General features: G+C 42.2%; 1 protein-coding gene across 5 annotated transcripts in view; it reads left to right on the top strand.

The window, feature by feature from the left end:
• Nucleotides 1–22,129, top strand: part of STAT1 (signal transducer and activator of transcription 1) — a 1,428,390-nt gene that overhangs the window by 257,976 nt on the left and 1,148,285 nt on the right. For all 5 annotated transcript variants that reach the window (XM_069733810.1, XM_069733808.1, XM_069733811.1 and 2 more), the window contains exon 5: nt 552–641. In XM_069733810.1, coding sequence (XP_069589911.1) covers nt 552–641 — 90 coding nt within the window. The remainder of the gene's footprint in view (nt 1–551; nt 642–22,129) is intronic.

Below are 22,129 nucleotides of genomic sequence, written 5' to 3' on the forward strand. Positions count from 1 at the left end.
GTCACGAGAAAACAGTGTCAGAATCGCCAAGATCCGTTGAAGCGTTCCAGAGTTATAACCTCATAAAGGGACAGTGGTCAGAATTGTAATAATTGGCCCGGTCATTAACGTGCAAACCACCCTCGGGGCTTAAGAGGTTAATACACCCACTATATACCATATTCACACATTTGATTTAAAAAAAAAAAAAAAAAATAGATCGGAGTGTTTAATTAATCTACAAAATGCTAGAGTAAAACATTGCTAACTTGGTTAATGACGACTAAATATTTATGGATCTACAGTAACTGTATGAAAACAGGTGCAAATGTGTTGAAAAATGCATCCATATTAAATAATTATATTTTTACTTCCTATCCTGTGTTTGTACCTGTATTTCAATATTTGTAGCTCAGACACTGATGCAATATCATGTGACTATACTTTGTATGCACAGTGTACTGAGCATATCATCATTGCCCATGATAAATCAATGTTGTATAGTGTGCAGTACAATGAGAAATGTTTATGACCTTGGTGAGTAGCTAAACTATGTTTTTTTGTCTTTATAGAGTCAGATGGGTAGCACTCAATCTACTGTTGTGATTGACAAGCACAGAGAATTGGATAAGAAAGTGTGTGATATTAAGAATCGAGCTCTCGTAAGTCTCACTTGTTTTTTTTAACTTGCATACCATAGTTACATAGGTTGAAAAAAGACATACGGTAGGTCCATCAAGGTCAACCTTTCTCCACCACTTATAATTTTTTTTGTCACTAAATTATGTATCACCCACATTGTATTGAGGAAATCATCCAGCCTTCTTTTAAAAGCTGTTATATTATCTGCTATGACTATCTCCTAGTAGTAGAAGATAAACTTGGCACACACTTAGTGGGATGCAGTGAAGATTTAATAAGGAGAGTACATACAGTAGACGTCTCGGTCAGATATAGACCTTCATCAATGTACTATAACAACAAAAAAATAATACGTATAACAAAATCAAAATAAAGTATTTACAATATGAGCCCATAGGTGGGTCAAAGATAGGCCGGTTAATACATGTAAATAGCAGTGTATGGTTATATACAGGAGCATTAGATTCATATGAAACATAAGAAACATAACCAAATTTTTGTCCAAGCATCATAGTCAATCCTAGCATGGAGGTAAGAAACGTGCTCTAACAAGGTGAGGTCACTGGACGTGTTACTATTATTAGTGAGTCCGACGTGCCACAATAGAAGTGGATGGACAAGTACCTACCCTCTCAAAAATCATAGATTGTAATGGGTCACTATGGTAATAGTGGTAAGCGGAAACCTGTAGTAGCATAGAAAAGGAATAATACAAGACCCCTGTGTTACATTGGCCAAGTTGGGACCTCCAGGTGAGTAGTGAAATATATGCGTTACATACCCTGCTTGCTGCGGTAGATAGATAAGGAGGCCTGAAATCGGCACTATGGGGTGAAATAATAACCATGATACATAGGGAGGCAGAGTGTACATACACGGTGGTACCGCTGTGCGCACAAATAACTTACCCGGTGAAAGACTGTAAAGGACGCGGTGTCCACCGCTAGTCCAGGAAGTGAAGAGAGCGCTCAGAGGCAGCCTTAAAAAGGCACGCTAAGGACAGACGCGCTACAGGAAGCGTCGCAGGGGGTTGGTATAACATTGTGCGTTCCACCTGAGGAAAAGTGGGCGGAGATGTGCATTCCACTTGGGGCATGCGCAGAGAGAATGACCTGCTCCTAGGATTGTGAGTCTATTAGCTGGCGTTTGCCACAAGATATAAGTGAATGTGCCACTCTAGATAAGCGTGATGGTGTTCCGCTGATTATAGTCCTTGTGACAGATGAAAAAGTGAGAGTGGAGGTGCTGATCCTGGCCACAAGAAATTAATACAGACGATTCTGTAAAAGAAATACGCAGTTAGTACAATGAATAAAGGAGTAAGTTCCACATTAATAGCAATATAGCAAAGAGACTGGAAGAACAGTGGTCATATTAAAATCAAGACATAAAGGATACGATATCATACTCCCTATTTAGGCCCATGGGGGTTAAAGTCTGTAACTCATGTATCCAATAGGCTTCTCTCTTTTTCAGCAGGTTCACCCTATCAACCCCTCTGCGTAGCGGTGTAACCTGCTCTAACACCTGTAACTTGAGCTGTGCGACCGTATGTCCTTGTGTTGCCAAATGATGTGGAATGGGCAACAATGTATTTTTGCACCAGTAGGTGCACCACTGTTCTTCCAGTCTCTTTGCTATATTGCTATTAATGTGGAATTTACTCCTTTATTCATTGTACTAACTACGTATTTCTTTTACAGAATCGTCTGTATTAATTTCTTGTGGCCAGGATCAGCACCCCCACTCTCAGTTTTTCATCTGTCACAAGGACTATAATCAGCGGAACACCATCACGCTTATCTAGAGTGGCACATTCACTTATATCTTGTGGCAAACGCCAGCTAATAGACTCACAATCCTAGGAGCAGGTCATTCTCTCTGCGCATGCCCCAAGTGGAACGCACATCTCCGCCCACTTTTCCTCAGGTGGAACGCACAATGTTATACCAACCCCCTGCGTCACTTCCGGTTAGACGCTTCCTGTAGCGCGTCTGTCCTCAGCGCGCCTTTTTAAGGCTGCCTCTGAGCGCTCTCTTCACTTCCTGGACTAGCGGTGGACACCGCGTCCTTTACAGTCTTTCACCGGGTAAGTTATTTGTGCGCACAGCGGTACCACCGCGTATGTACACTCTGCCTCCCTATGTATCATGGTTATTATTTCACCCCATAGTGCCGATTTCAGGCCTCCTTATCTATCTACCGCAGCAAGCAGGGTATGTAACGCATATATTTCACTACTCACCTGGAGGTCCCAACTTGGCCAATGTAACACAGGGGTCTTGTATTATTCCTTTTCTATGCTACTACAGGTTTCCGCTTACCACTATTACCATAGTGACCCATTACAATCTATGATTTTTGAGAGGGTAGGTACTTGTCCATCCACTTCTATTGTGGCACGTCGGTCTCACTAATAATAGTAACACGTCCAGTGACCTCACTTTGTTAGAGCACGTTTCTTACCTCCATGCTAGGATTAAATATGATGCTTGGACAAAAATTTGGTTATGTTTCTTATGTTTCATATGAATCTAATGCTCCTGTATATAACCATACACTGCTATTTACATGTATTAACCGGCCTATCTTTGACCCACCTATGGGCTCATATTGTAAATACTTTATTTTGATTTTGTTATACGTATTATTTTTTTGTTATAGTACATTGATGAAGGTCTATATCTGACCGAAACGTCTACTGTATGTACTCTCCTTATTAAATCTTCACTGCATCCCACTAAGTGTGTGCCAAGTTTATCTTCTACACTATATGGTTTGGGCGCCTACTTGAGCACCACTGACATAAGCTGTGCCTACGGTTATTATTCTATATCTCCTGTAGTAGGGCATGCCACAGTCTGACTCCTCTAACTGTAAAGAACCCTTTCGTATTTAGCTGCCAGAATTGCCTTTCTTCCACCCGTAATGAGTGACCCCTGATCCTCAGCGCTGTCCTTGAAAAGAACAAGTCATGTTCCACTCCTTTGTACTGACCACACATGTATTTATACATGTAAAGGAGATCCCCGATGAGGCATCTTTTTTCTAAGCTAAACAAGCCCAACTTTTCCAACATCTCATCAAATGAGAGGCCTTCCATCCCTTGTAATAATCTAATTGCCCACCTTTGCACTGACTCTAATTTCTGAATATCCTTTTTAAAACGTGGAGCCCATATTCTAGATGTGGCCTCACCAGTGATTTATAGATGGATATCAATACACTAGATGGTGGCCCGATTCTAACGCATCGGGTATTTTAGAATATGTATGTATAGCAGCCACATAGTATATAGCACAGGCCACGTAATATATAGCAGACACGCAGTATATAACACTGCCCACGTAGTATATAGCAGCCACGCAGTATATAACACTGCCCACGTAATATATAGCACTGCCCACGTAATATTTAGCAGCCACACAGTATATAACACAGCCCACGCAGTATAGAACACAGCCCACGCAGTACATAACACAGCCCACATAGTATATAGCACAGCCCACGCAGTATATAACACAGCCCGCATAAAATATATAACACAGCCCACGCAGTATATAACACAGCCCACGTAGTATATAGCAGCCACACAGTATATAACACAGCCCATGCAGTATATAACACTGCCCACGTAGTATATAGCAGCCACACAGTATATAACACTGCCCACGTAGTATATAACACTGCCCACGTAGTATATAGCAGCCACGCAGTATATAGCACAGCCCACGCAGTATATAGCACAGCCCACGCAGTATATAACACAGCCCACGCAGTATATAACACTGGCCACGTAGTATATAGCAGCCACGCAGTATATAACACAGCCCACATAGTATATAGCAGTGTGAGCACCATATCCTTGTTAAAAAAAATAATTAAAATAAAAAATAGTTATATACTCACCCGTCAGCGTCCAAAGCTGTCCTGATGCGCGCACGGCTGCTGCCAGCTTCTGTTCCTAGCGATGCATTGCGAAATTACCCAGTGACTTAGCGGTCTGGGTAATTTCGCAATGCATCTCTGAGAACGGAAGCTGGCGGCAGCCGCGCGAATCGGCGGACGACAGAAGGTGAGAATAGCAGGTTTTTGTTTTTTTTAAATTATTTTTAACATTAGATCTTTTTACTATTGATGCTGCATAGGCAGCATCAATAGTAAAAAGTTGGTCACACAGGGTTAATAGCAGCGTTAACGGAGTGTGTTACACCGCGGCATAACACAGTCCATTAACGCTGCCATTAACCCTGTGTGAGCACTGACTGGAAGGGAGTATGGAGCGGGCGCCGGGCACTGACTGGACAGAAGTAGGGAGGGACTAATTCTCGGCCGGACTGTACCCGTCGCTGATTGGTGACGCGGGATTTCCGTTACAGACAGAAGGACAGAAGTACCCCTTAGACAATTATATATATAGATTGAGATTACAGGATTTTATCTCTCCTTTTATACACCCTAAAATCTTGTTTGCTTTTGCTGCTGCTTAACCCCTTCATGACCCAGCCTATTTTGACCTTAATGACCTGGCCGTTTTTTGCAATTCTGACCAGTGTCCCTTTATGCGGTAATAACTTGGGAACGCTTCAACGGATCCTTACGGTTCTGAGATTGTTTTTTCGTGACATATTGGGCTTCATGTTAGTGGTAAATTTAGGTCAATAATTTTTGTGTTTATTTGTGAAAAAAAATGAAATTTGGCTAAAATTTTGAAAATTTCGCAATTTTCAAATTTTGAATTTTTATTCTGTTAAACCAGAGAGTTATGTGACACAAAATAGTTAATAAATAACATTTCCCACATGTCTACTTTACATCAGCACAATTTTGGAAACATTTGTTTTTGCTAGGAAGTTATAAGGGTTAAAATTTGACCAGCGATTTCTCATTTTTACAACAAAATTTACAAAACCATTTTTTTTAGGGACCACCTCACATTTGAAGTCAGTTTACGGGGTCTATATGGCTGAAAATACCCAAAAGTGACACCATTCTAAAAACTGCACCCCTCAAGGTACTCAAAACCAAGTGTGGAATATGCAAAAAAAATGGGGATATGAGATGGTTTACTGTATGTAAACCAGGTCTCATATCATGTCGGGTTTAGGAAGGAGAAAGCAAAAGCCGGTAATTGAATTACCGGCTTTCTGCTATATCGCGCTGGATTAAATAATATATATACATATATGTGTCTCAATGACATATATATACGTATATATATATATATATATATATATATATATATATATATATATATATACCTATTCTATGTGTACACATTTATTCTACCTATTCTACTGTAAGCTGTCAGTGTGATTTTACTGTACACCGCACTGAATTACCGGCTTTTCTCTCTAACACCGCTGCGTATTCCTCGCAAGTCACACTGCTGGTCCGTGTGTAATCCGTATTTTTGGGGCTTCCATAGACTTTAATTGACGTTTTATTTGCGCAATACGGTGACAAAAGCAGCATGCTGCGATTTTCTACGGCCGTACAAAGCCGTATAATACTGATCAGGAAAATACGGCAGATAGGAGCAGGGGCATAGAGAATAATTGTGCCGTATTTTATGTGAGTTTTACGGACGTAGTTTCTGCGCTCTTACGTCCGTAAAACTCGCTAGTGTGAGGCTGGCCTAACCCTAGTTCTAACCCTTACCCTAGTGGAAAAAGAAAAAAAATATTTTCTTTATGTTATTATTGGCCCTACCTATGGGGGTGATAAAAGGGGATGGGTCATTTACTATTTTTTTTTATTTTGATCACTGTGATATCAAAGTGATCAAAATATACCTGGAACGAATATGCCGGCCGGCAGATTCGGCGGGCACACTGCGCATGCACCCGCCATTTTGGAAGATGGCGGCGCCCAGGGAGAAGACGGACGGACACCGGGAGGCCCGGTAAGTATAAGGGGGGGGGGATCAGGGCACAGGGGGCGTCGGAGCACGGGGGGTGGCATAGGAGCACGGGGGGAACGGACAGGAGGACAGGGGGAGCGGAGCACAGGACGGATGGGAGCGGACCACAGATCGGTGGACTGGGGGGGGCGATCGGTGGGGTGGGGGGGCACACCAGTGTTTCCAGCCATGGCCGATGATATTGCAGCATCGGCCATGGCTGGATTGTAATATTTCACCAGTTTTTCAGGTGAAATATTACAAATCGCTCTGATTGGCAGTTTCACTTTGAACAGCCAATCAGAGCGATCGTAGCCACGGGGGGGGGGGGGGGGAGGGGGATTGGTGAAGCCACCCCCCCGGGCTGAAGTACCACTCCCCCTGTCCCTGCAGATTGGGTGAAATTGGAGTTAACCCTTTCACCCAATCTGCAGGGACGCGATCTTTCCATGATGCCACATAGGCATCATGGGTCGGATTGGCACTGACTTTCATGACGCCTACGTGGCGTCATGGGTCGGGAAGGGGTTAACATTGAGTACTGCTTCTCAGCTTTCTTGAACCAGAATACCGAAGTCCTTCTCCTGTTCTGTAGTCCCAAGTACACTCCCATTTAATATATATGCAGCAGTAGAATTACTCCATCCCAGGTGCATTATTTTACATTTATCTACATTAACCCCTCAATGACCGCCAATGTGTTTTTTTATTGACCTGAGATTTAAGATAAAAGCTTCCCCTTACAGGTGACAATACAGCAGCTGTCAGCTCTACACTATAGCTGACAACTTGCTGTATCAGCCACTATCAGTGTTGGCACCGTCCATATCTCTTTGACCCCTTAAAGGGAACCTGTCACCCCGTTTTTTGAGATTGAGATATAAATACTGTTAAATAGGGCCTGTGCTGTGCGTTACTATGGTGTATGTAGTGTACCCTGATTCCCCATGTATGCCGAGAAATACATTACCAAAGTCGGCGTTTTCGCCTGTCAATCAGGCTGGTCTGGTCAGGTGGGCGTGTTCACAGCGTTCTTTTCTTCCCCAGGTTTCCGTTGGTGGCGTAGTGCTGTGCGCATGTCCAAGGTCCGGATTCCCTGTGCCCACGTGAAGACACAGCGCGCGATCTGCGCTGTCATTCCTTTCATCGGTGCGGGCGGCCATCTTCCTGGGGCCGCGCGTGCGCAGATGTAGTGCTCTGCTGCACGGGGCTTCAGGAAAATGGCCGCGGGATGCCGCGCGTGCGCAGAAGAGATCGCGGCGGCCATTTTCCCAAAGCCGAGATGCACTCGGCTTTGGGAAAATGGCCGCCGCGATCTCTTCTGCGCACGCGCGGCATCCCGCGGCCATTTTCCTGAAGCCCCGTGCAGCAGAGCACTACATCTGCGCACGCGCGGCCCCAGGAAGATGGCCGCCCGCACCGATGAAAGGAATGACAGCGCAGATCGCGCGCTGTGTCTTCACGTGGGCACAGGGAATCCGGACCTTGGACATGCGCACACCACTACGCCACCAACGGAAACCTGGGGAAGAAAAGAACGCTGTGAACACGCCCACCTGACCAGACCAGCCTGATTGACAGGCGAAAACGCCGACTTTGGTAATGTATTTCTCGGCATACATGGGGAATCAGGGTACACTACATACACCATAGTAACGCACAGCACAGGCCCTATTTAACAGTATTTATATCTCAATCTCAAAAAACGGGGTGACAGGTTCCCTTTAAATGCTGCTGTCAATAGTGTCTACATCATATAATTGGTTAATAGACTGTGGTTTGTTTCATCTTTTACCCCATCAGTACCCTTAGATCATGATTGTGTGGTCCTGATGTTTGCCATGGCAATTCACAGCCAAATAACGGCCTTAGTCTGCCGGCTATAGTGACCTGTTCAGAAGTTAGTGACATTTAGGTGGTAAAAAATAATTTTTTAATTCCTGTTATGCCACATTGCATTAATTCCTGAAAATCAACTGAAGGGTAAATAAAATACCTGATCGCAGTTTTCAGTATGTCAAGGGGTGCTGTTTTCAAAATGGTATCAGCTTTGGAGGTTTTCCAATATATAGGACCCCAAAGTCACGTCAAACCTGGATAGGTCCCTCAAAAAATAAATTTTATAAAATTCCTGGAAAAAATGAAAAAGTAATGTTACATTTTTAAACCTTCTAAAAGACTAACAAACTAAAACAACATTTTACAAATGGTGCTGATGTAAAGCAGACATGAAGAAAATGTTATTTATTATTGTTTTTCTGTGGTATGTCTGTCTGGATTAACCCCTTAGTGACAGAGCCAATTTTGACCTTAATGAGGAAGCCGATTTTTAGAATTTTGACCACTGTCACTTTATGAGGTCATAGCTCTGGAATGGATTCTACTGATTCTGAGATTGTTTTTTTGTGACATATTGTACCTCATGTTGGTGGTAAAATTTACTTAAATTTGGCAAAATTTTAGAAAATTTAATAATTTTCAAACTTTTAATTTGTGTGCCCTTAAATCATAGAGTTGTGTTTGTTACTAAATAACATTTCCCACCTGTCTACTTTACATCAGCACAATTTTGGAAACTTTTTTTTGTTAGGAAGTTATAAGGGTTAAACGTTGACCAGCCATTTCTCATTTTTCCAACAAAATTTCACAAAACCATTTTTTTTAGGGACCACATTACATTGGAAATGAGTTTGGAGGGTGGTCAATATTACAGAAAATACCCAAAAGTGACACCATTCTAAAAAATGCACCCCTCAAAGTGCGTAAAAACACATTCAAGAAGTTTATTAACCCTTCAGGTTCTTCACGAGAACTAAAGGAATGTGGAAACAAAAAATAAACATTTTACTTTTTTCACAAATTGTCTCTTCAGAGAGGAAGAGGACTAAAACTTTAGTGCCACCTATTGGAAGTAGCAATCCTAACAGTCAATGTCGACCCTTTAACGAGCCTTGTCACATGACTTAGGATAATAACCAAACCAGACTCTCAATTTGCAGACGCTGTGTTTCGGGGTACTGCCCCTCGTCAGTGCAAAGCGGAGATCTGGTTTGGCTGATTGAGAGGCGTCTGACCGGGATCCAAGAAGTATGGTTTCTCCTTGCAGAGAGTGACATGATAAGCATGTCGAGGTGAGGAGACTTACAGCCGCTATGCTCCTCTGGGAAATATGCAAATTGTCTCTTCAGAGAGGAAGAGGACTAGAACTCTAGTGCCACCTATTGGAAGTAGAAAAAAAAAATTCCTTTCTAGGCGCTTCCGGAAGACCAGGATAATTTGAAGGTTGAGATAATTTGCTCAGTACCAAATTTATTAGGACACTTTAATAAGAACAAAACAACGCGTTTCAGCCCACAACGGCCTTCATCAGGTATTATATGTGCTTTTAAAAATGTTTTACAAGAAAGTTATCTTTGTAGACTGCTGACTCCTAACACATAGCAGGGGTGTGCCTGAATTGATTAGGATTAACACTCCACCCCAAGTGACTCAGTGTGATCTTAAACCAATCCTGGTATAATAAAAAAAAAAAAAAAATTATATATATGTAAATAAATATACAAGACATATTATAAATTGTAGAGGTACACAGTAAATCCTTTCAAAAAATATTTAAAAAGCAATTAAATTACATATCGTCTTAGTAAAATTTAAAAGTTAGGAAAGGAGAGAATAATTAAAAAATGAAAAATAAAAATAAAATGAATAAATAAATTAATAAATATGCGAAGCACATTATAAAATGCAAAATTGCACAGTGGATTCTGTAATCCTTTCCACAAATATTTATAAAACAATTCAATTACATAACATTATAGCAGAATTCAGAAGGGAGAAAAAATACATATACCCACATGTATGCATATATATATATATATATATATATACATATACACATACATACCTCTTTTTTTTTTTTTTTTTTTTTTTTTTTTTTATTCTTTACTCCTTTTTCTCCTTTTTCTCTTTTCTCTCGGGGAGGAGGAGGGAGAGGGATAAGAGGTAAATGAAAGATAAAGGGAATAAAGGAGAGAAGAAAAGAGAAAAAGGAGTAAAGAATAAAAAAAAAAAAAGAGGTATGTATGTGTATATGTATATATATATATATATATATATATATATATATGTATATATGTGCGTGTGTATGTATGTGTGTATATATATATATATATATATATATATATATATATATATATACAGTGGGGCAAAAAAGTATTTAGTCAGTCAGCAATAGTGCAAGTTCCACCACTTAGAAAGATGAGAGGCATCTGTAATTTACATCATAGGTAGACCTCAACTATGGGAGACAAACTGAGAAAAAAAAATCCAGAAAATCACATTGTCTGTTTTTTTAACATTTTATTTGCATATTATGGTGGAAAATAAGTATTTGGTCAGAAACAAAATTTCATCTCAATACTTTGTAATATATCCTTTGTTGGCAATGACAGAGGTCAAACGTTTTCTGTAAGTCTTCACAAGGTTGCCACACACTGTTGTTGGTATGTTGGCCCATTCCTCCATGCAGATCTCCTCTAGAGCAGTGATGTTTTTGGCTTTTCGCTTGGCAACACGGACTTTCAACTCTCTCCAAAGGTTTTCTATAAGGTAGAGATCTGGAGACTGGCTAGGCCACTCCAGGACCTTGAAATGCTTCTTACGAAGCCACTCCTTCGTTGCCCTGGCGGTGTGCTTTGGATCATTGTCATGTTGAAAGACCCAGCCACGTTTCATGTTCAATGCGCTGATGGAAGGAGGTTTGCACTCAAAATCTCACGATACATGGCCCCATTCATTCTTTCATGTACCCGGATCAGTCGTCCTGGCCCCTTTGCAGAGAAACAGCCCCAAAGCATGATGTTTCCACCACCATGCTTTACAGTAGGTATGGTGTTTGATGGATGCAACTCAGTATTCTTTTTCCTCCAAACACCACAAGTTGTGTTTCTACCAAACAGTTCCAGTTTGGTTTCATCAGACCATAGGACATTCTCTCAAAACTCCTCTGGATCATCCAAATGCTCTCTAGCAAACTTCAGACGGGCCCGAACATGTACTGGCTTAAGCAGTGGGACACGTCTGGCACTGCAGGATCTGAGTCCATGGTGGCGTAGTGTGTTACATATGGTAGGCCTTGTTACATTGGTCCCAGCTCTCTGCAGTTCATTCACTAGGTCCCCCCCCCCCCCCTTCCCCGTGGTTCTGGGATTTTTGCTCACCTTTCTTGTGATCATTCTGACCCCACGGGGTGGGATTTTGCGCGGAGCCCCAGATCGAGGGAGATTATCAGTGGTCTTGTATGTCTTCCATTTTCTAATTATTGCTCCCACTGTTGATTTCTTCACTCCAAGCTGGTTGGCTATTGCAGATTCAGTCTTCCCAGCCTGGTGCAGAGCTACAATTTTGTTTCTGGTGTCCTTTGACAGCTCTTTGGTCTTCACCATAGTGGAGTTTGGAGTCAGACTGTTTGAGGGTGTGCACAGGTGTCTTTTTATACTGATAACAAGTTTAAACAGGTGCCATTACTACAGGTAATGAGTGGAGGAAAGAGGAGACTCTTAAAGAAGAAGTTACAGGTCTGTGAGAGACAGAAATCTTGATCGTTTGTTTCTGACCAAATACTTATTTTCCACCATAATATGCAAAAAAATGATTAAAAAAACAGACAAAGTGATTTTCTGGATTTTTTTTTTCTCAGTTTGTCTCCCATAGTTGAGGTCTACCTATGATGTAAATTACAGACGCCTCTCATCTTTTTAAGTGGTGGAACTTGCACTATTGCTGACTGACTAAATACTTTTTTGCCTCACTGTATATATATATATATATGTGTGCATGTATGTGCATGTGGGTATATGTATTTTTTCTCCCTTCTGAATTCTGCTATAATGTTATGTAATTGAATTGTTTTATAAATATTTGTGGAAAGGATTACAGAATCCACTGTGCAATTTTGCATTTTATAATGTGCTTCGCATATTTATTAATTTATTTATTCATTTTATTTTTCATTTTTTAATTATTCTCTCCTTTCCTAACTTTTAAATTTTACTAAGACGATATGTAATTTAATTGCTTTTTAAATATTTTTTGAAAGGATTTACTGTGTAACTCTACAATTTATAATATGTCTTGTATATTTATTTACACATATATATATATATATATATATATATATATATATATATATATATATATATATATATATATATATATATTTTTATTATACCAGGATTGGTTTAAGATCACACTGAGTCACTTGGGGTGGAGTGTTAATCCTAATCAATTCAGGCACACCCCTGCTATGTGTTAGGAGTCAGCAGTCTATAAAGATAACTTTCTTGTAAAACATTTTTAAAAGCACATATAATACCTGATGAAGGCCGTTGTGGGCTGAAACGCGTTGTTTTGTTCTTATTAAAGTGTCCTAATAAATTTGGTACTGAGCAAATTATCTCAACCTTCAAATTATCCTTGTCTTCCGGAAGCGCCTAGAAAGGAAATTTTTTTTTTTTTCTCTAACCATTGTATTCACATGCAATCCTTGGATCAAGGTTGGCATAGTTCCTGCAATAGTGCTGCATACCGGATTATAAGACGTGGATCCATCATACGGATCAATTGAATGTACATACAAGACATCCAAAGGGTGAGTGCAACAATATATATTTCTTGCTGTGAATATACATCTACACTTAGACTCTGCGCCCCTTGTCTCCCTTTTTATATCTCCTTCCGATATCCTTGTGACCTATTGGAAGTAACAATCCTAACAGTCAATGTCAACCCTTTAACAAGCCTTGTCACATGACTTAGGATAATAGCCAAACCAGAATCTCAATTTGCAGACACTGTGTTTCGGGGTACTGCCCCTCGTCAGTGCAAAGTGGAGATCTGGTTTGGCTGATTGAGAGGCGTCTGACCAATTAACATCAGACCTAAACTTTTTTTTATCTTAACAAGAGTAATGGGAGAAAATGGTCCACAAAATTTGTTCTGCAATTTCTCCAGAGTATACTGATACACTGTATGTGGGGGAAAGCCAATATTTGGGCACTTGGCAGAGATCAGAAGGGAGGGAGCACCGTTTGACTTTTTGAACACAAAATTGGCTGGAATCAATGGCGGGCGCCATGTCGTGTTTGGAGACCCTCTGATGTACCTAAACTGTGGAAACCCCCCAATTCTATCTCCAACCCTAATGCAGCCCTAACCCCAACCCTAGCTCTATCCCCAACCCTGACCGTAACTGCAAAGAATAGAAAAAATATATATTTTTTATTTTATTACTTTTACCTAACTAATGGAGTGACAAAGTGGGGGTTTGATTTACTATTTTTTTTATTTTGATCACTGTTATAGGGTCTATCACAGTGATCAAAATGAACCAATAGGAAAAATCTCTGCCGACCGACAAATCTTGGTGGGCACACTGCGCATGCGTCCGCCATTTTCTTCCAGGATCGTAAGGAGAGAGGGAGACACAAGCACAAAATAGGGTCTTATTCCACAATTAGAGTAAGCAATTTGACAAAAAACTGCTCACCTGATATTAGGTATTCAAAGCATGTGTAGACAAGGGCTGCCGCAGATCAACAAGTCGGTCACTGACCGCATGAAACAGAACTCTACAAAGGAATAAGTGGATTTTGTCCGTGCTGCCCAAATTATGAGATTCCAAAAAGTTATTAAAGTTCGACAGTGGTTTATTCTACGCGTTTCAAGGTTTTTTGCAACCCCTTCTTCAGGAAATACCACCTAAGCTCCACACAGCAGATAACAGCAGCAACTGGACTCCAAACACCACACGTGGCTGACACAGAGCGCTGCTCCTGTTAGGCTGGTCTCCAGAAAGGAACTGCTGACCCAGCAGCACTGCAGTAACATCAGATTGCCAGCAGGGGAAAGAAACTGACATTAACCCCCGATGGTCCAAAAGCACTAGGCACTAGGCGCGGGCAGAATCGCGATCCGCTCGTGCCTATAGACTTGTTACATGCCGCTGTCAAACTCTGTGCTTCCAGCCATCGGGGTGGAAATATGCGCACTGCTGACTCCCGTCATTGATTGGGAGTCAGCAGTACATCGGCATGAGAACCAGAGGTCTGCTGAAGATATCAATGGTTGTTGATGCCATATTGCTGTGAGCTCCACCTTGTGGTCGACGCTCATAGCAATACTGTAATTCTACTACATAGGAGCTATCTGAGCATCGCTCCTATGTAGCTGAGCGAATCACGCTATGCCAGCTTCTAGCCTCCCATGGGGGCTATTGAAGCATGGCAACAATTAAAAAAAAGTTTTTAAAAAACATGAAACAAATAAAAAAAATATAAAAGTTTAAATCACCCCCCTTTCGCCCCATTCAAAATAAAACAAAAAACCCCAAACATACACATATTTGGTATTGCCGCTTTCAGAATCGCCTGATCTATCAACAAAAAAAAGAATTAACCTGATCGCTAAACGGCGTAGCGAGAAAAAAATTATAAACGCCAGAATTAAGTTTTTTTGGTCACCGCAACATTGCATTAAAATCCAATAACGGGCGATCAAAAGATCGTATCTGCACCAAAATGGTATCATTAAAAACATCAGCTCGGCACGCAAAAAATAATCCCCCAAGCGACCCCAGATCCGGAAAAATGGAGACGCTACGTGTATTGGAAAATTGCTCACATTTTTTTTTTTTTTTTCAAAGTTTGGATTTTTTATCACCAATTAGATAAAAAATAACCTAGACATGTTTGGTGTCTATGAACTCGTAATGACCTGGAGAATCATTATTGTCAGTTTTAGCATTTATTGAACCTAGCAAAAAAGCCAAACAAAAACAAGTGTGTGTGATTGCACTTTTTTTGCAATTTCACTTCACTTAGAATTGTTTAATAGTACACAACATGGTAAAAGAAATGGTGTCGTTCAAAAGTACAACGTGTCCCGCAAAAAATAAGCACTCACATGGTCATATTGACAGAATAATAGGAGCGAAAAAATCTCCAGGGGTTAAGGGGTTAAAATTAGTGATGAGCGAATATACTCGGCACTCGAGATATCCCGAGCACGCTCGGGTGTCCTCCGAGTATTTGTAAGTACTCGGAGATATAGTTTACAGCACCGAAGCTGGATGATTTACAGCTGTTAGCCAGCATAAGTACATGTGGGGGTTGCCTGGTTGCTAGGAAATCCCCACATGTAATCAAGCTGGCTAACAGATGTAAATCATTCAGCTGCGGTGCTGAAGACTAAATCTCCGAGTACTTACAAAATTTCGGAGGACACCCGAGCGTGCTCGGGAAATCTCGAGTGCCGAGTATATTCGCTCATCACTAGTTAAAATACCTAATATTTGTCTAGCAGTTGTGTGACTGTCGCAATCTGGGTAGAGATAATCGTATGTGACAATTTAGTATAGGCAATAACCTTCATTTTCATTACTCCGCATTTGGAGTGTATCAGCAAGATGATTGACAAAAAATCATAATTTCCTATTGGTTTAAAAAATACAGTATCTAGCAGTTGTGCGACTAGCACAATCCGGGTAGAGCTAAACTTATGTGATAATTTAGCAGGTGGGATAATCTTCATTATTTTGCATTTGGAGAGTGTCAGCAAGGCGATCTAAAAAAAAAATCAAAATTTTTTATTGGTTTAAAACCCTAGAATACATGTTATTATTATTGTTATTATTATTATTATTATTATTATTATTATTATTATTATTATTAATTTATATAGCACCATTAATTCCTTGGTGCTGTACATGAGAAAGGGGTTACATACAGGGTTATAGATATCGATTACAATAAGCAGGTTTACAGTGACAGACTGGTACAGAGGGGAGAGGACCCTGTCCTTGCGGACTTACTTAGGCCCCGATGCTTACTTTTTTGCTATTCTCTGCAAAATTACTGTAGTTAGAAGTTTGAAACTCTAGGTATTCCTCAAGTATGTTTTTGTTGGTAATATCCAGTTGTTCATATAATTTTTTTTTATAGGCATTTTGGTGTAACAATGCTTTTTGGGGGAAAACCACATCTGTACGGAACGGAGGCCTTTTAGGTCCCTGGTATTTTTATCATGTACTCAGTAGTACAAGAAATGTATCTGCAGCTAGGTTACTCTAGATTTATGTACCTTTGTGTGTTTTTCATATCTTTGTTTGAAATTTGGAAAAAAAATGTTTTTTGATGTTTTCTGCAAAAAATATATACCGCATATACTCGAGTATAAGCCGACCCGAGTATAAGCCGACCCCCCTAATTTTGCCACAAAAAACTGGGAAAACTTATTGACTCGAGTATAAGCCTAGGGTGGAAAATGCAGCAGCTACCGGTGAATTTCAAAAATAAAAATAGATGCTCCATACCGTTCATTATTGCCACATAGCTGTGCCATATAGTGCTCTGCACCGTTCATTATTGCCCCATAGCTGTGCCATATAGTGCTCTGCACCGTTCATTATTGCCCCACAACTGTGCCATATAGTGCTCTGCACCGTTCATTTTCGAGTCGGGTTTCGCGAAACCCAACTATCTCAAAAGTCGAGTCGAGTGGAATCTGCCGATTATCGCGAAAAGTCGGGGGTCGACCGAAACACGAAACCCAATGCAAGTCAATGGGGGGGCATAGTCGGCAGTGAGTGGAGGCCAGAAAAACATGTACAAAGCCCATTTTAATGGCAAAAACATCCATTCTTGTTACTGAAGCTTGTCAATCTTAATTTAGCTTATAATAATAGTAAGGCATTTGAAATTGGGGGTCATTTGGCTAAAGTTGTGGGGGTAGGGCTGGTTCAAGTAATTAGTGGGCCCAGTAAATCTGGACCACGTAACGGCAGTGGAGCAGGGAGAGATAAGTATTTCAACTTTGCAAGTGCTGTGATCCTGAGCAAGCAGGGGGGGCCCACTCGTTGGCATTGGCACTGGCACAGGGCCCCTCAAAGTACAGCGGTGTGTTTGCACGGCGGGGGCGCCTCCCACCGGCAGCAACACTTTTGCGTACTATGAGGGGCCCTGTGCCAGTGACGTCACCAACGAGTATTCCTCCCCCCACCTGATGAAGGAACCTGCACCTTCATCTGCACCTTCCTCTTTGTCCCCGTGTAAGGTGGTATGGTATGCGGGAAGGGGGACCTGACTTTCAGCAGGGTCACAGTCTTGCAGTGTAGCGTGCACGGGGAATGTTGCATTATGGGTCAATGTACCAGCAGACTCATCTATCACTGGCTGGGCAATGGGCAGGATGAGGGGGAAACAGATATGGGCCCAAAGAATAAAGTGGGCTAAATGCAGTTCAAAATTGGTAACAGGACTAACCAGGGGGCATTGTTTTGTTCAGTGGAGGACAACTGGAATGAGAGGCTGACACAGAGAGTAGGCCCAAATCAGTAAGTAGTCTAAATTCAGTTCAAAATTGGCAACAGTAGTAAACAGGCGGCACAGCTTTGTTCACTGTAGGAGAACAGGAAGGAGCGGCAGACACAGATAGAAGGCCCCAACCCAACTAGTAGGCCTACTGCAGTTTTAAAAATCCGATAGGCTGAAAACCAGATAATTGTAGGTCATTTTTTGTAAAGAGGACAGCTGTATTGAGTGGCGCAGCCAGACACTACAAGTAGGCCTTAAACCACAAAGTTGGCTCGACGCTGGTTTAAAAAAGGTTACATGGGTACACGTTCTGCATTGTTGTGCTCAGTGGAGGACAATTGGAAGGAGGGACCGCAGAAAGACTTAGTAGGCGTAAAATTACAAAATAGGCTCTATGCAGCTTCGATTATGTGGCAACCTGGAGAACACCTTGGAGCGGCAGACACCGTCTCTACACCCCAGACCAAACTTGTAGGCCTAATGCAGTGTTGTTTTCAACAACTACTAAACGAGAGCCAGAAGATCGAAGCAATGGAGAGGCAACCTGGGGAACACCTTGGAGTGGAACACACCGTCTCTACACCCCAGACCCAACTTGTAGGCCGAATGCAGTGTTGTTTTCAACAACTACTAAACAAGAGCTTTAAGATTGAAGCAATGGAGAGGCAACCTGGGAAACACCTTGGAGTGGAAGACACCGTCTCTACACCCCAGACCCAACTTGTAGGCCGAATGCAGTGTTGTTTTCAACAACTACTAAACAAGAGCTTTAAGATTGAAGCAATGGAGAGGCAACCTGGGGAACACCTTGGAGTGGAAGACACCGTCTCTACACCCCAGACCCAACTTGTAGACCTAATGCAGTGTTGTTTTCAACAACTGCTAAACGAGAGCCAGAAGATCGAAGCAATGGAGAGGCAACCTGGGGAACACCTTGGAGTGGAACACACCGTCTCTACACCCCAGACCCAACTTGTAGGCCTAATGCAGTGTTGTTTTCAACAACTACTAAACGAGAGCCAGAAGATCGAAGCAATGGAGAGGCAACCTGGGGAACACCTTGGAGTGGAACACACCGTCTCTACACCCCAGACCTAACTTGTAGGCCTAATGCAGTGTTGTTTTCAACAACTACTAAACGAGAGCCAGAAGATCGAAGCAATGGAGAGGCAACCTGGGGAACACCTTGGAGTGGAACACACCGTCTCTACACCCCAGACCCAACTTGTAGGCCTAATGCAGTGTTGTTTTCAACAACTACTTAAGAAGAGCTAGAAGATCGAAGCAATGGAGAGGAAACCTGGAGAACACCTTGGAGTGGAAGACACCGTCTCTACAACCCAGACCCAATTTGTAGGCCTAATGCAGTGTTGTTTTCAACAACTACTTAAGAAGAGCTAGAAAATCGAAGCAATGGAGAGGAAACCTGGAGAACACCTTGGAGCGGAAGACACCGTCTCTACACCCCAGACCCAACTTGTAGGCCTAATGCAGTGTTGTTTTCAACAACTACTAAACGAGAGCCAGAAGATCGAAGCAATGGAGAGGAAACCTGGGGAACACCTTGGAGCAGAAGACACCGTTAGTAGGCCCTAGCGAAGTAGTAGCCCCAATGCAGTTTTCAAATTCCTATAGGCTGAAAACCAGACTATTGACGCTCAGCTTTTTTAAAAGGAGGACAGCTGTATTGAGTGGCGCAGACAGACACAGGTAGTAGGCCTTAAACAAAAAATTTGGCTCAATGCTGTTTAAAAAAGGTTACAGGGGTACACGGGCAGCAGTGGTTTGGTCAGTGGAGGACTAGTGGAAGGAGGGACTGCAGACAGGCTTAGTAGGCCTAACATAACAAAAATCGGATGTAGGCACTTTAAAATTGGTTCCAGGGGTACACAGGCAGCAGTGGTCTGGTCAGTGGAGGAGTATTGGAAGGAGGGACCGCAGGCAGGCGTAGTAGGCCTAACATAACAAAATTAGGCTGTAGGCACTTTAAAATTGGTTCCAGGGGTACACGGGCAGCAGTAGTCTGGTCACTGGAGGACTAGTGGAAGGAGGGACCGCAGACAGGCGTAGTAGGCCTAACATAACAAAATTAGGCTGTAGGCACTTTAAAATTGGTTCCAGGGGTACACGGGCAGCAGTGGTCTGGTCAGTGGAGGACTAGTGGAAGGAGGGACCGCAGACAGGCTTAGTAGGCCTAACATAATAAAAGTTGGCTGTAGGCACTTTAAAATAGCTTCCAGAGGTACACGGGCAGCAGTGGTGTGGTCAGTGGAGGACTATTGGAAGGAGTGACCGCAGATAGGCTTAGTAGGCCTAACATAACAAAAGTTGGCTGTAGGCACTTTAAAATAGCTTCCAGGGGTACACGGGCAGCAGTGGTGTGGTCAGTGGAAGACTATTGGAAGGAGTGACCGCAGACAGGCTTAGTAGGCCTAACATAACAAAAGTTGGCTGTAGGCACTTTAAAATAGCTTCCAGGGGTACACGGGCAGCAGTGGTGTGGTCAGTGGAGGACTATTGGAAGGAGGGACCGCAGACAGGCGTAGTAGGCCTAAAATAACAAAATTAGGCTGTAGGCACTTTAAAATTGGTTCCAGGGGTACACGGGCAGCAGTGGTCTGGTCAGTGGAGGACTATTGGAAGGAGTGACCGCAGACAGGCTTAGTAGGCCTAACATAACAAAAGTGGACTGGAGACACTTGGAATTCTCTTGCAGGGGTACACAGGCAGCATTGGTGTTGTCAGCGGAGGCCGATTTTAATGAGTGTCTGCCAGTTAGTACTCCCAAAAAATAAATAGATGTTAATGTCTCGCATTACACCAAAACCAAAACACAAAAGGGTGGAATACGTAGGTACAGGGGTGGGCTCCTCTGCTGAGTTTCAGACCTAGTAATTTGGAGCAAAGTATGTACTGGTGTAAATATAGGACACTGCCCCTGACTACAGTTAGGGCCAGAAATATTTGGACAGTGACACAAGTTTTGTTATTTTAGCTGTTTACAAAAACATGTTCAGAAATACAATTATATATATAATATGGGCTGAAAGTGCACACTCCCAGCTGCAATATGATAGTTTCCACATCCAAATCGGAGAAAGGGTTTAGGAATCATAGCTCTGTAATGCATAGCGTCCTCTTTTTCAAGGGACCAAAAGTAATTGGACAATGGACTCTAAGGGCTGCAATTAACTCTGAAGGCGTCTCCCTCGTTAACCTGTAATCAATGAAGTAGTTAAAAGGTCAGGGGTGGATTCCAGGTGTGTGGTTTTGCATTTGGAAGCTGTTGCTGTGAGCAGACAACATGCGGTCAAAGGAACTCTCAATTGAGGTGAAGCCGAACATCCTGAGGCTGAAAAAAAAGAAAAAATCCATCAGAGAGATAGCAGACATGCTTGGAGTAGCAAAATCAACAGTTGGGTACATTCTGAGAAAAAAGGAATTGACTGGTGAGCTTGGGAACTCAAAAAGGCCTGGGCGTCCACGGATGACAACAGTGGTGGATGATCGCCGCATACTTAATTTGGTGAAGAAGAAGCCGTTCACAACATCAACTGAAGTCCAGAACACTCTCAGTGAAGTAGGTGTATCTGTCTCTAAGTCAACAGTAAAGAGAAGACTCCATGACAGTAAATACAAAGGGTTCACATCTAGATGCAAACCATTCATCAATACCAAAAATAGACAGGCCAGAGTTAAATTTGCAGAAAAACACCTCAAGAAGCCAGCTCAGTTCTGGAAAAGTATTCTATGGACAGATGAGACAAAGATCAACCTGTACCAGAATGATGGGATGAAAAAAGTTTGGAGAAGAAAGGGAACGGCACATGATCCAAGGCACACCACATCCTCTGTAAAACATGGTGGAGGCAACGTGATGGCATGGGCATGCATGGCTTTCAATGGCACTGGGTCACTTGTGTTTATTGATGACATAAGAGCAGACAAGAGTAGCCGGATGAATTCTGAAGTGTACCGGGATATACTTTCAGCCCAGATTCAGCCAAATGCTGCAAAGTTGATTGGACGGCGCTTCATAGTACAGATGGACAATGACCCCAAGCATACAGCCAAAGCTACCCAGGAGTTCATGAGTGCCAAAAAGTGGAACATTCTGCAATGGCCAAGTCAATCTCCAGATCTAAACCCAATTGAGCATGCATTTCACTTGCTGAAATCCAGACTTAAGACGGAAAGACCCGCAAACAAGCAGGACCTGAAGGCTGCGGCTGTAAAG

The sequence above is a fragment of the Ranitomeya imitator genome, chromosome 7 (assembly GCF_032444005.1).
Source record: "Ranitomeya imitator isolate aRanImi1 chromosome 7, aRanImi1.pri, whole genome shotgun sequence".
Taxonomy (NCBI): Eukaryota; Metazoa; Chordata; class Amphibia; order Anura; family Dendrobatidae; genus Ranitomeya; species Ranitomeya imitator.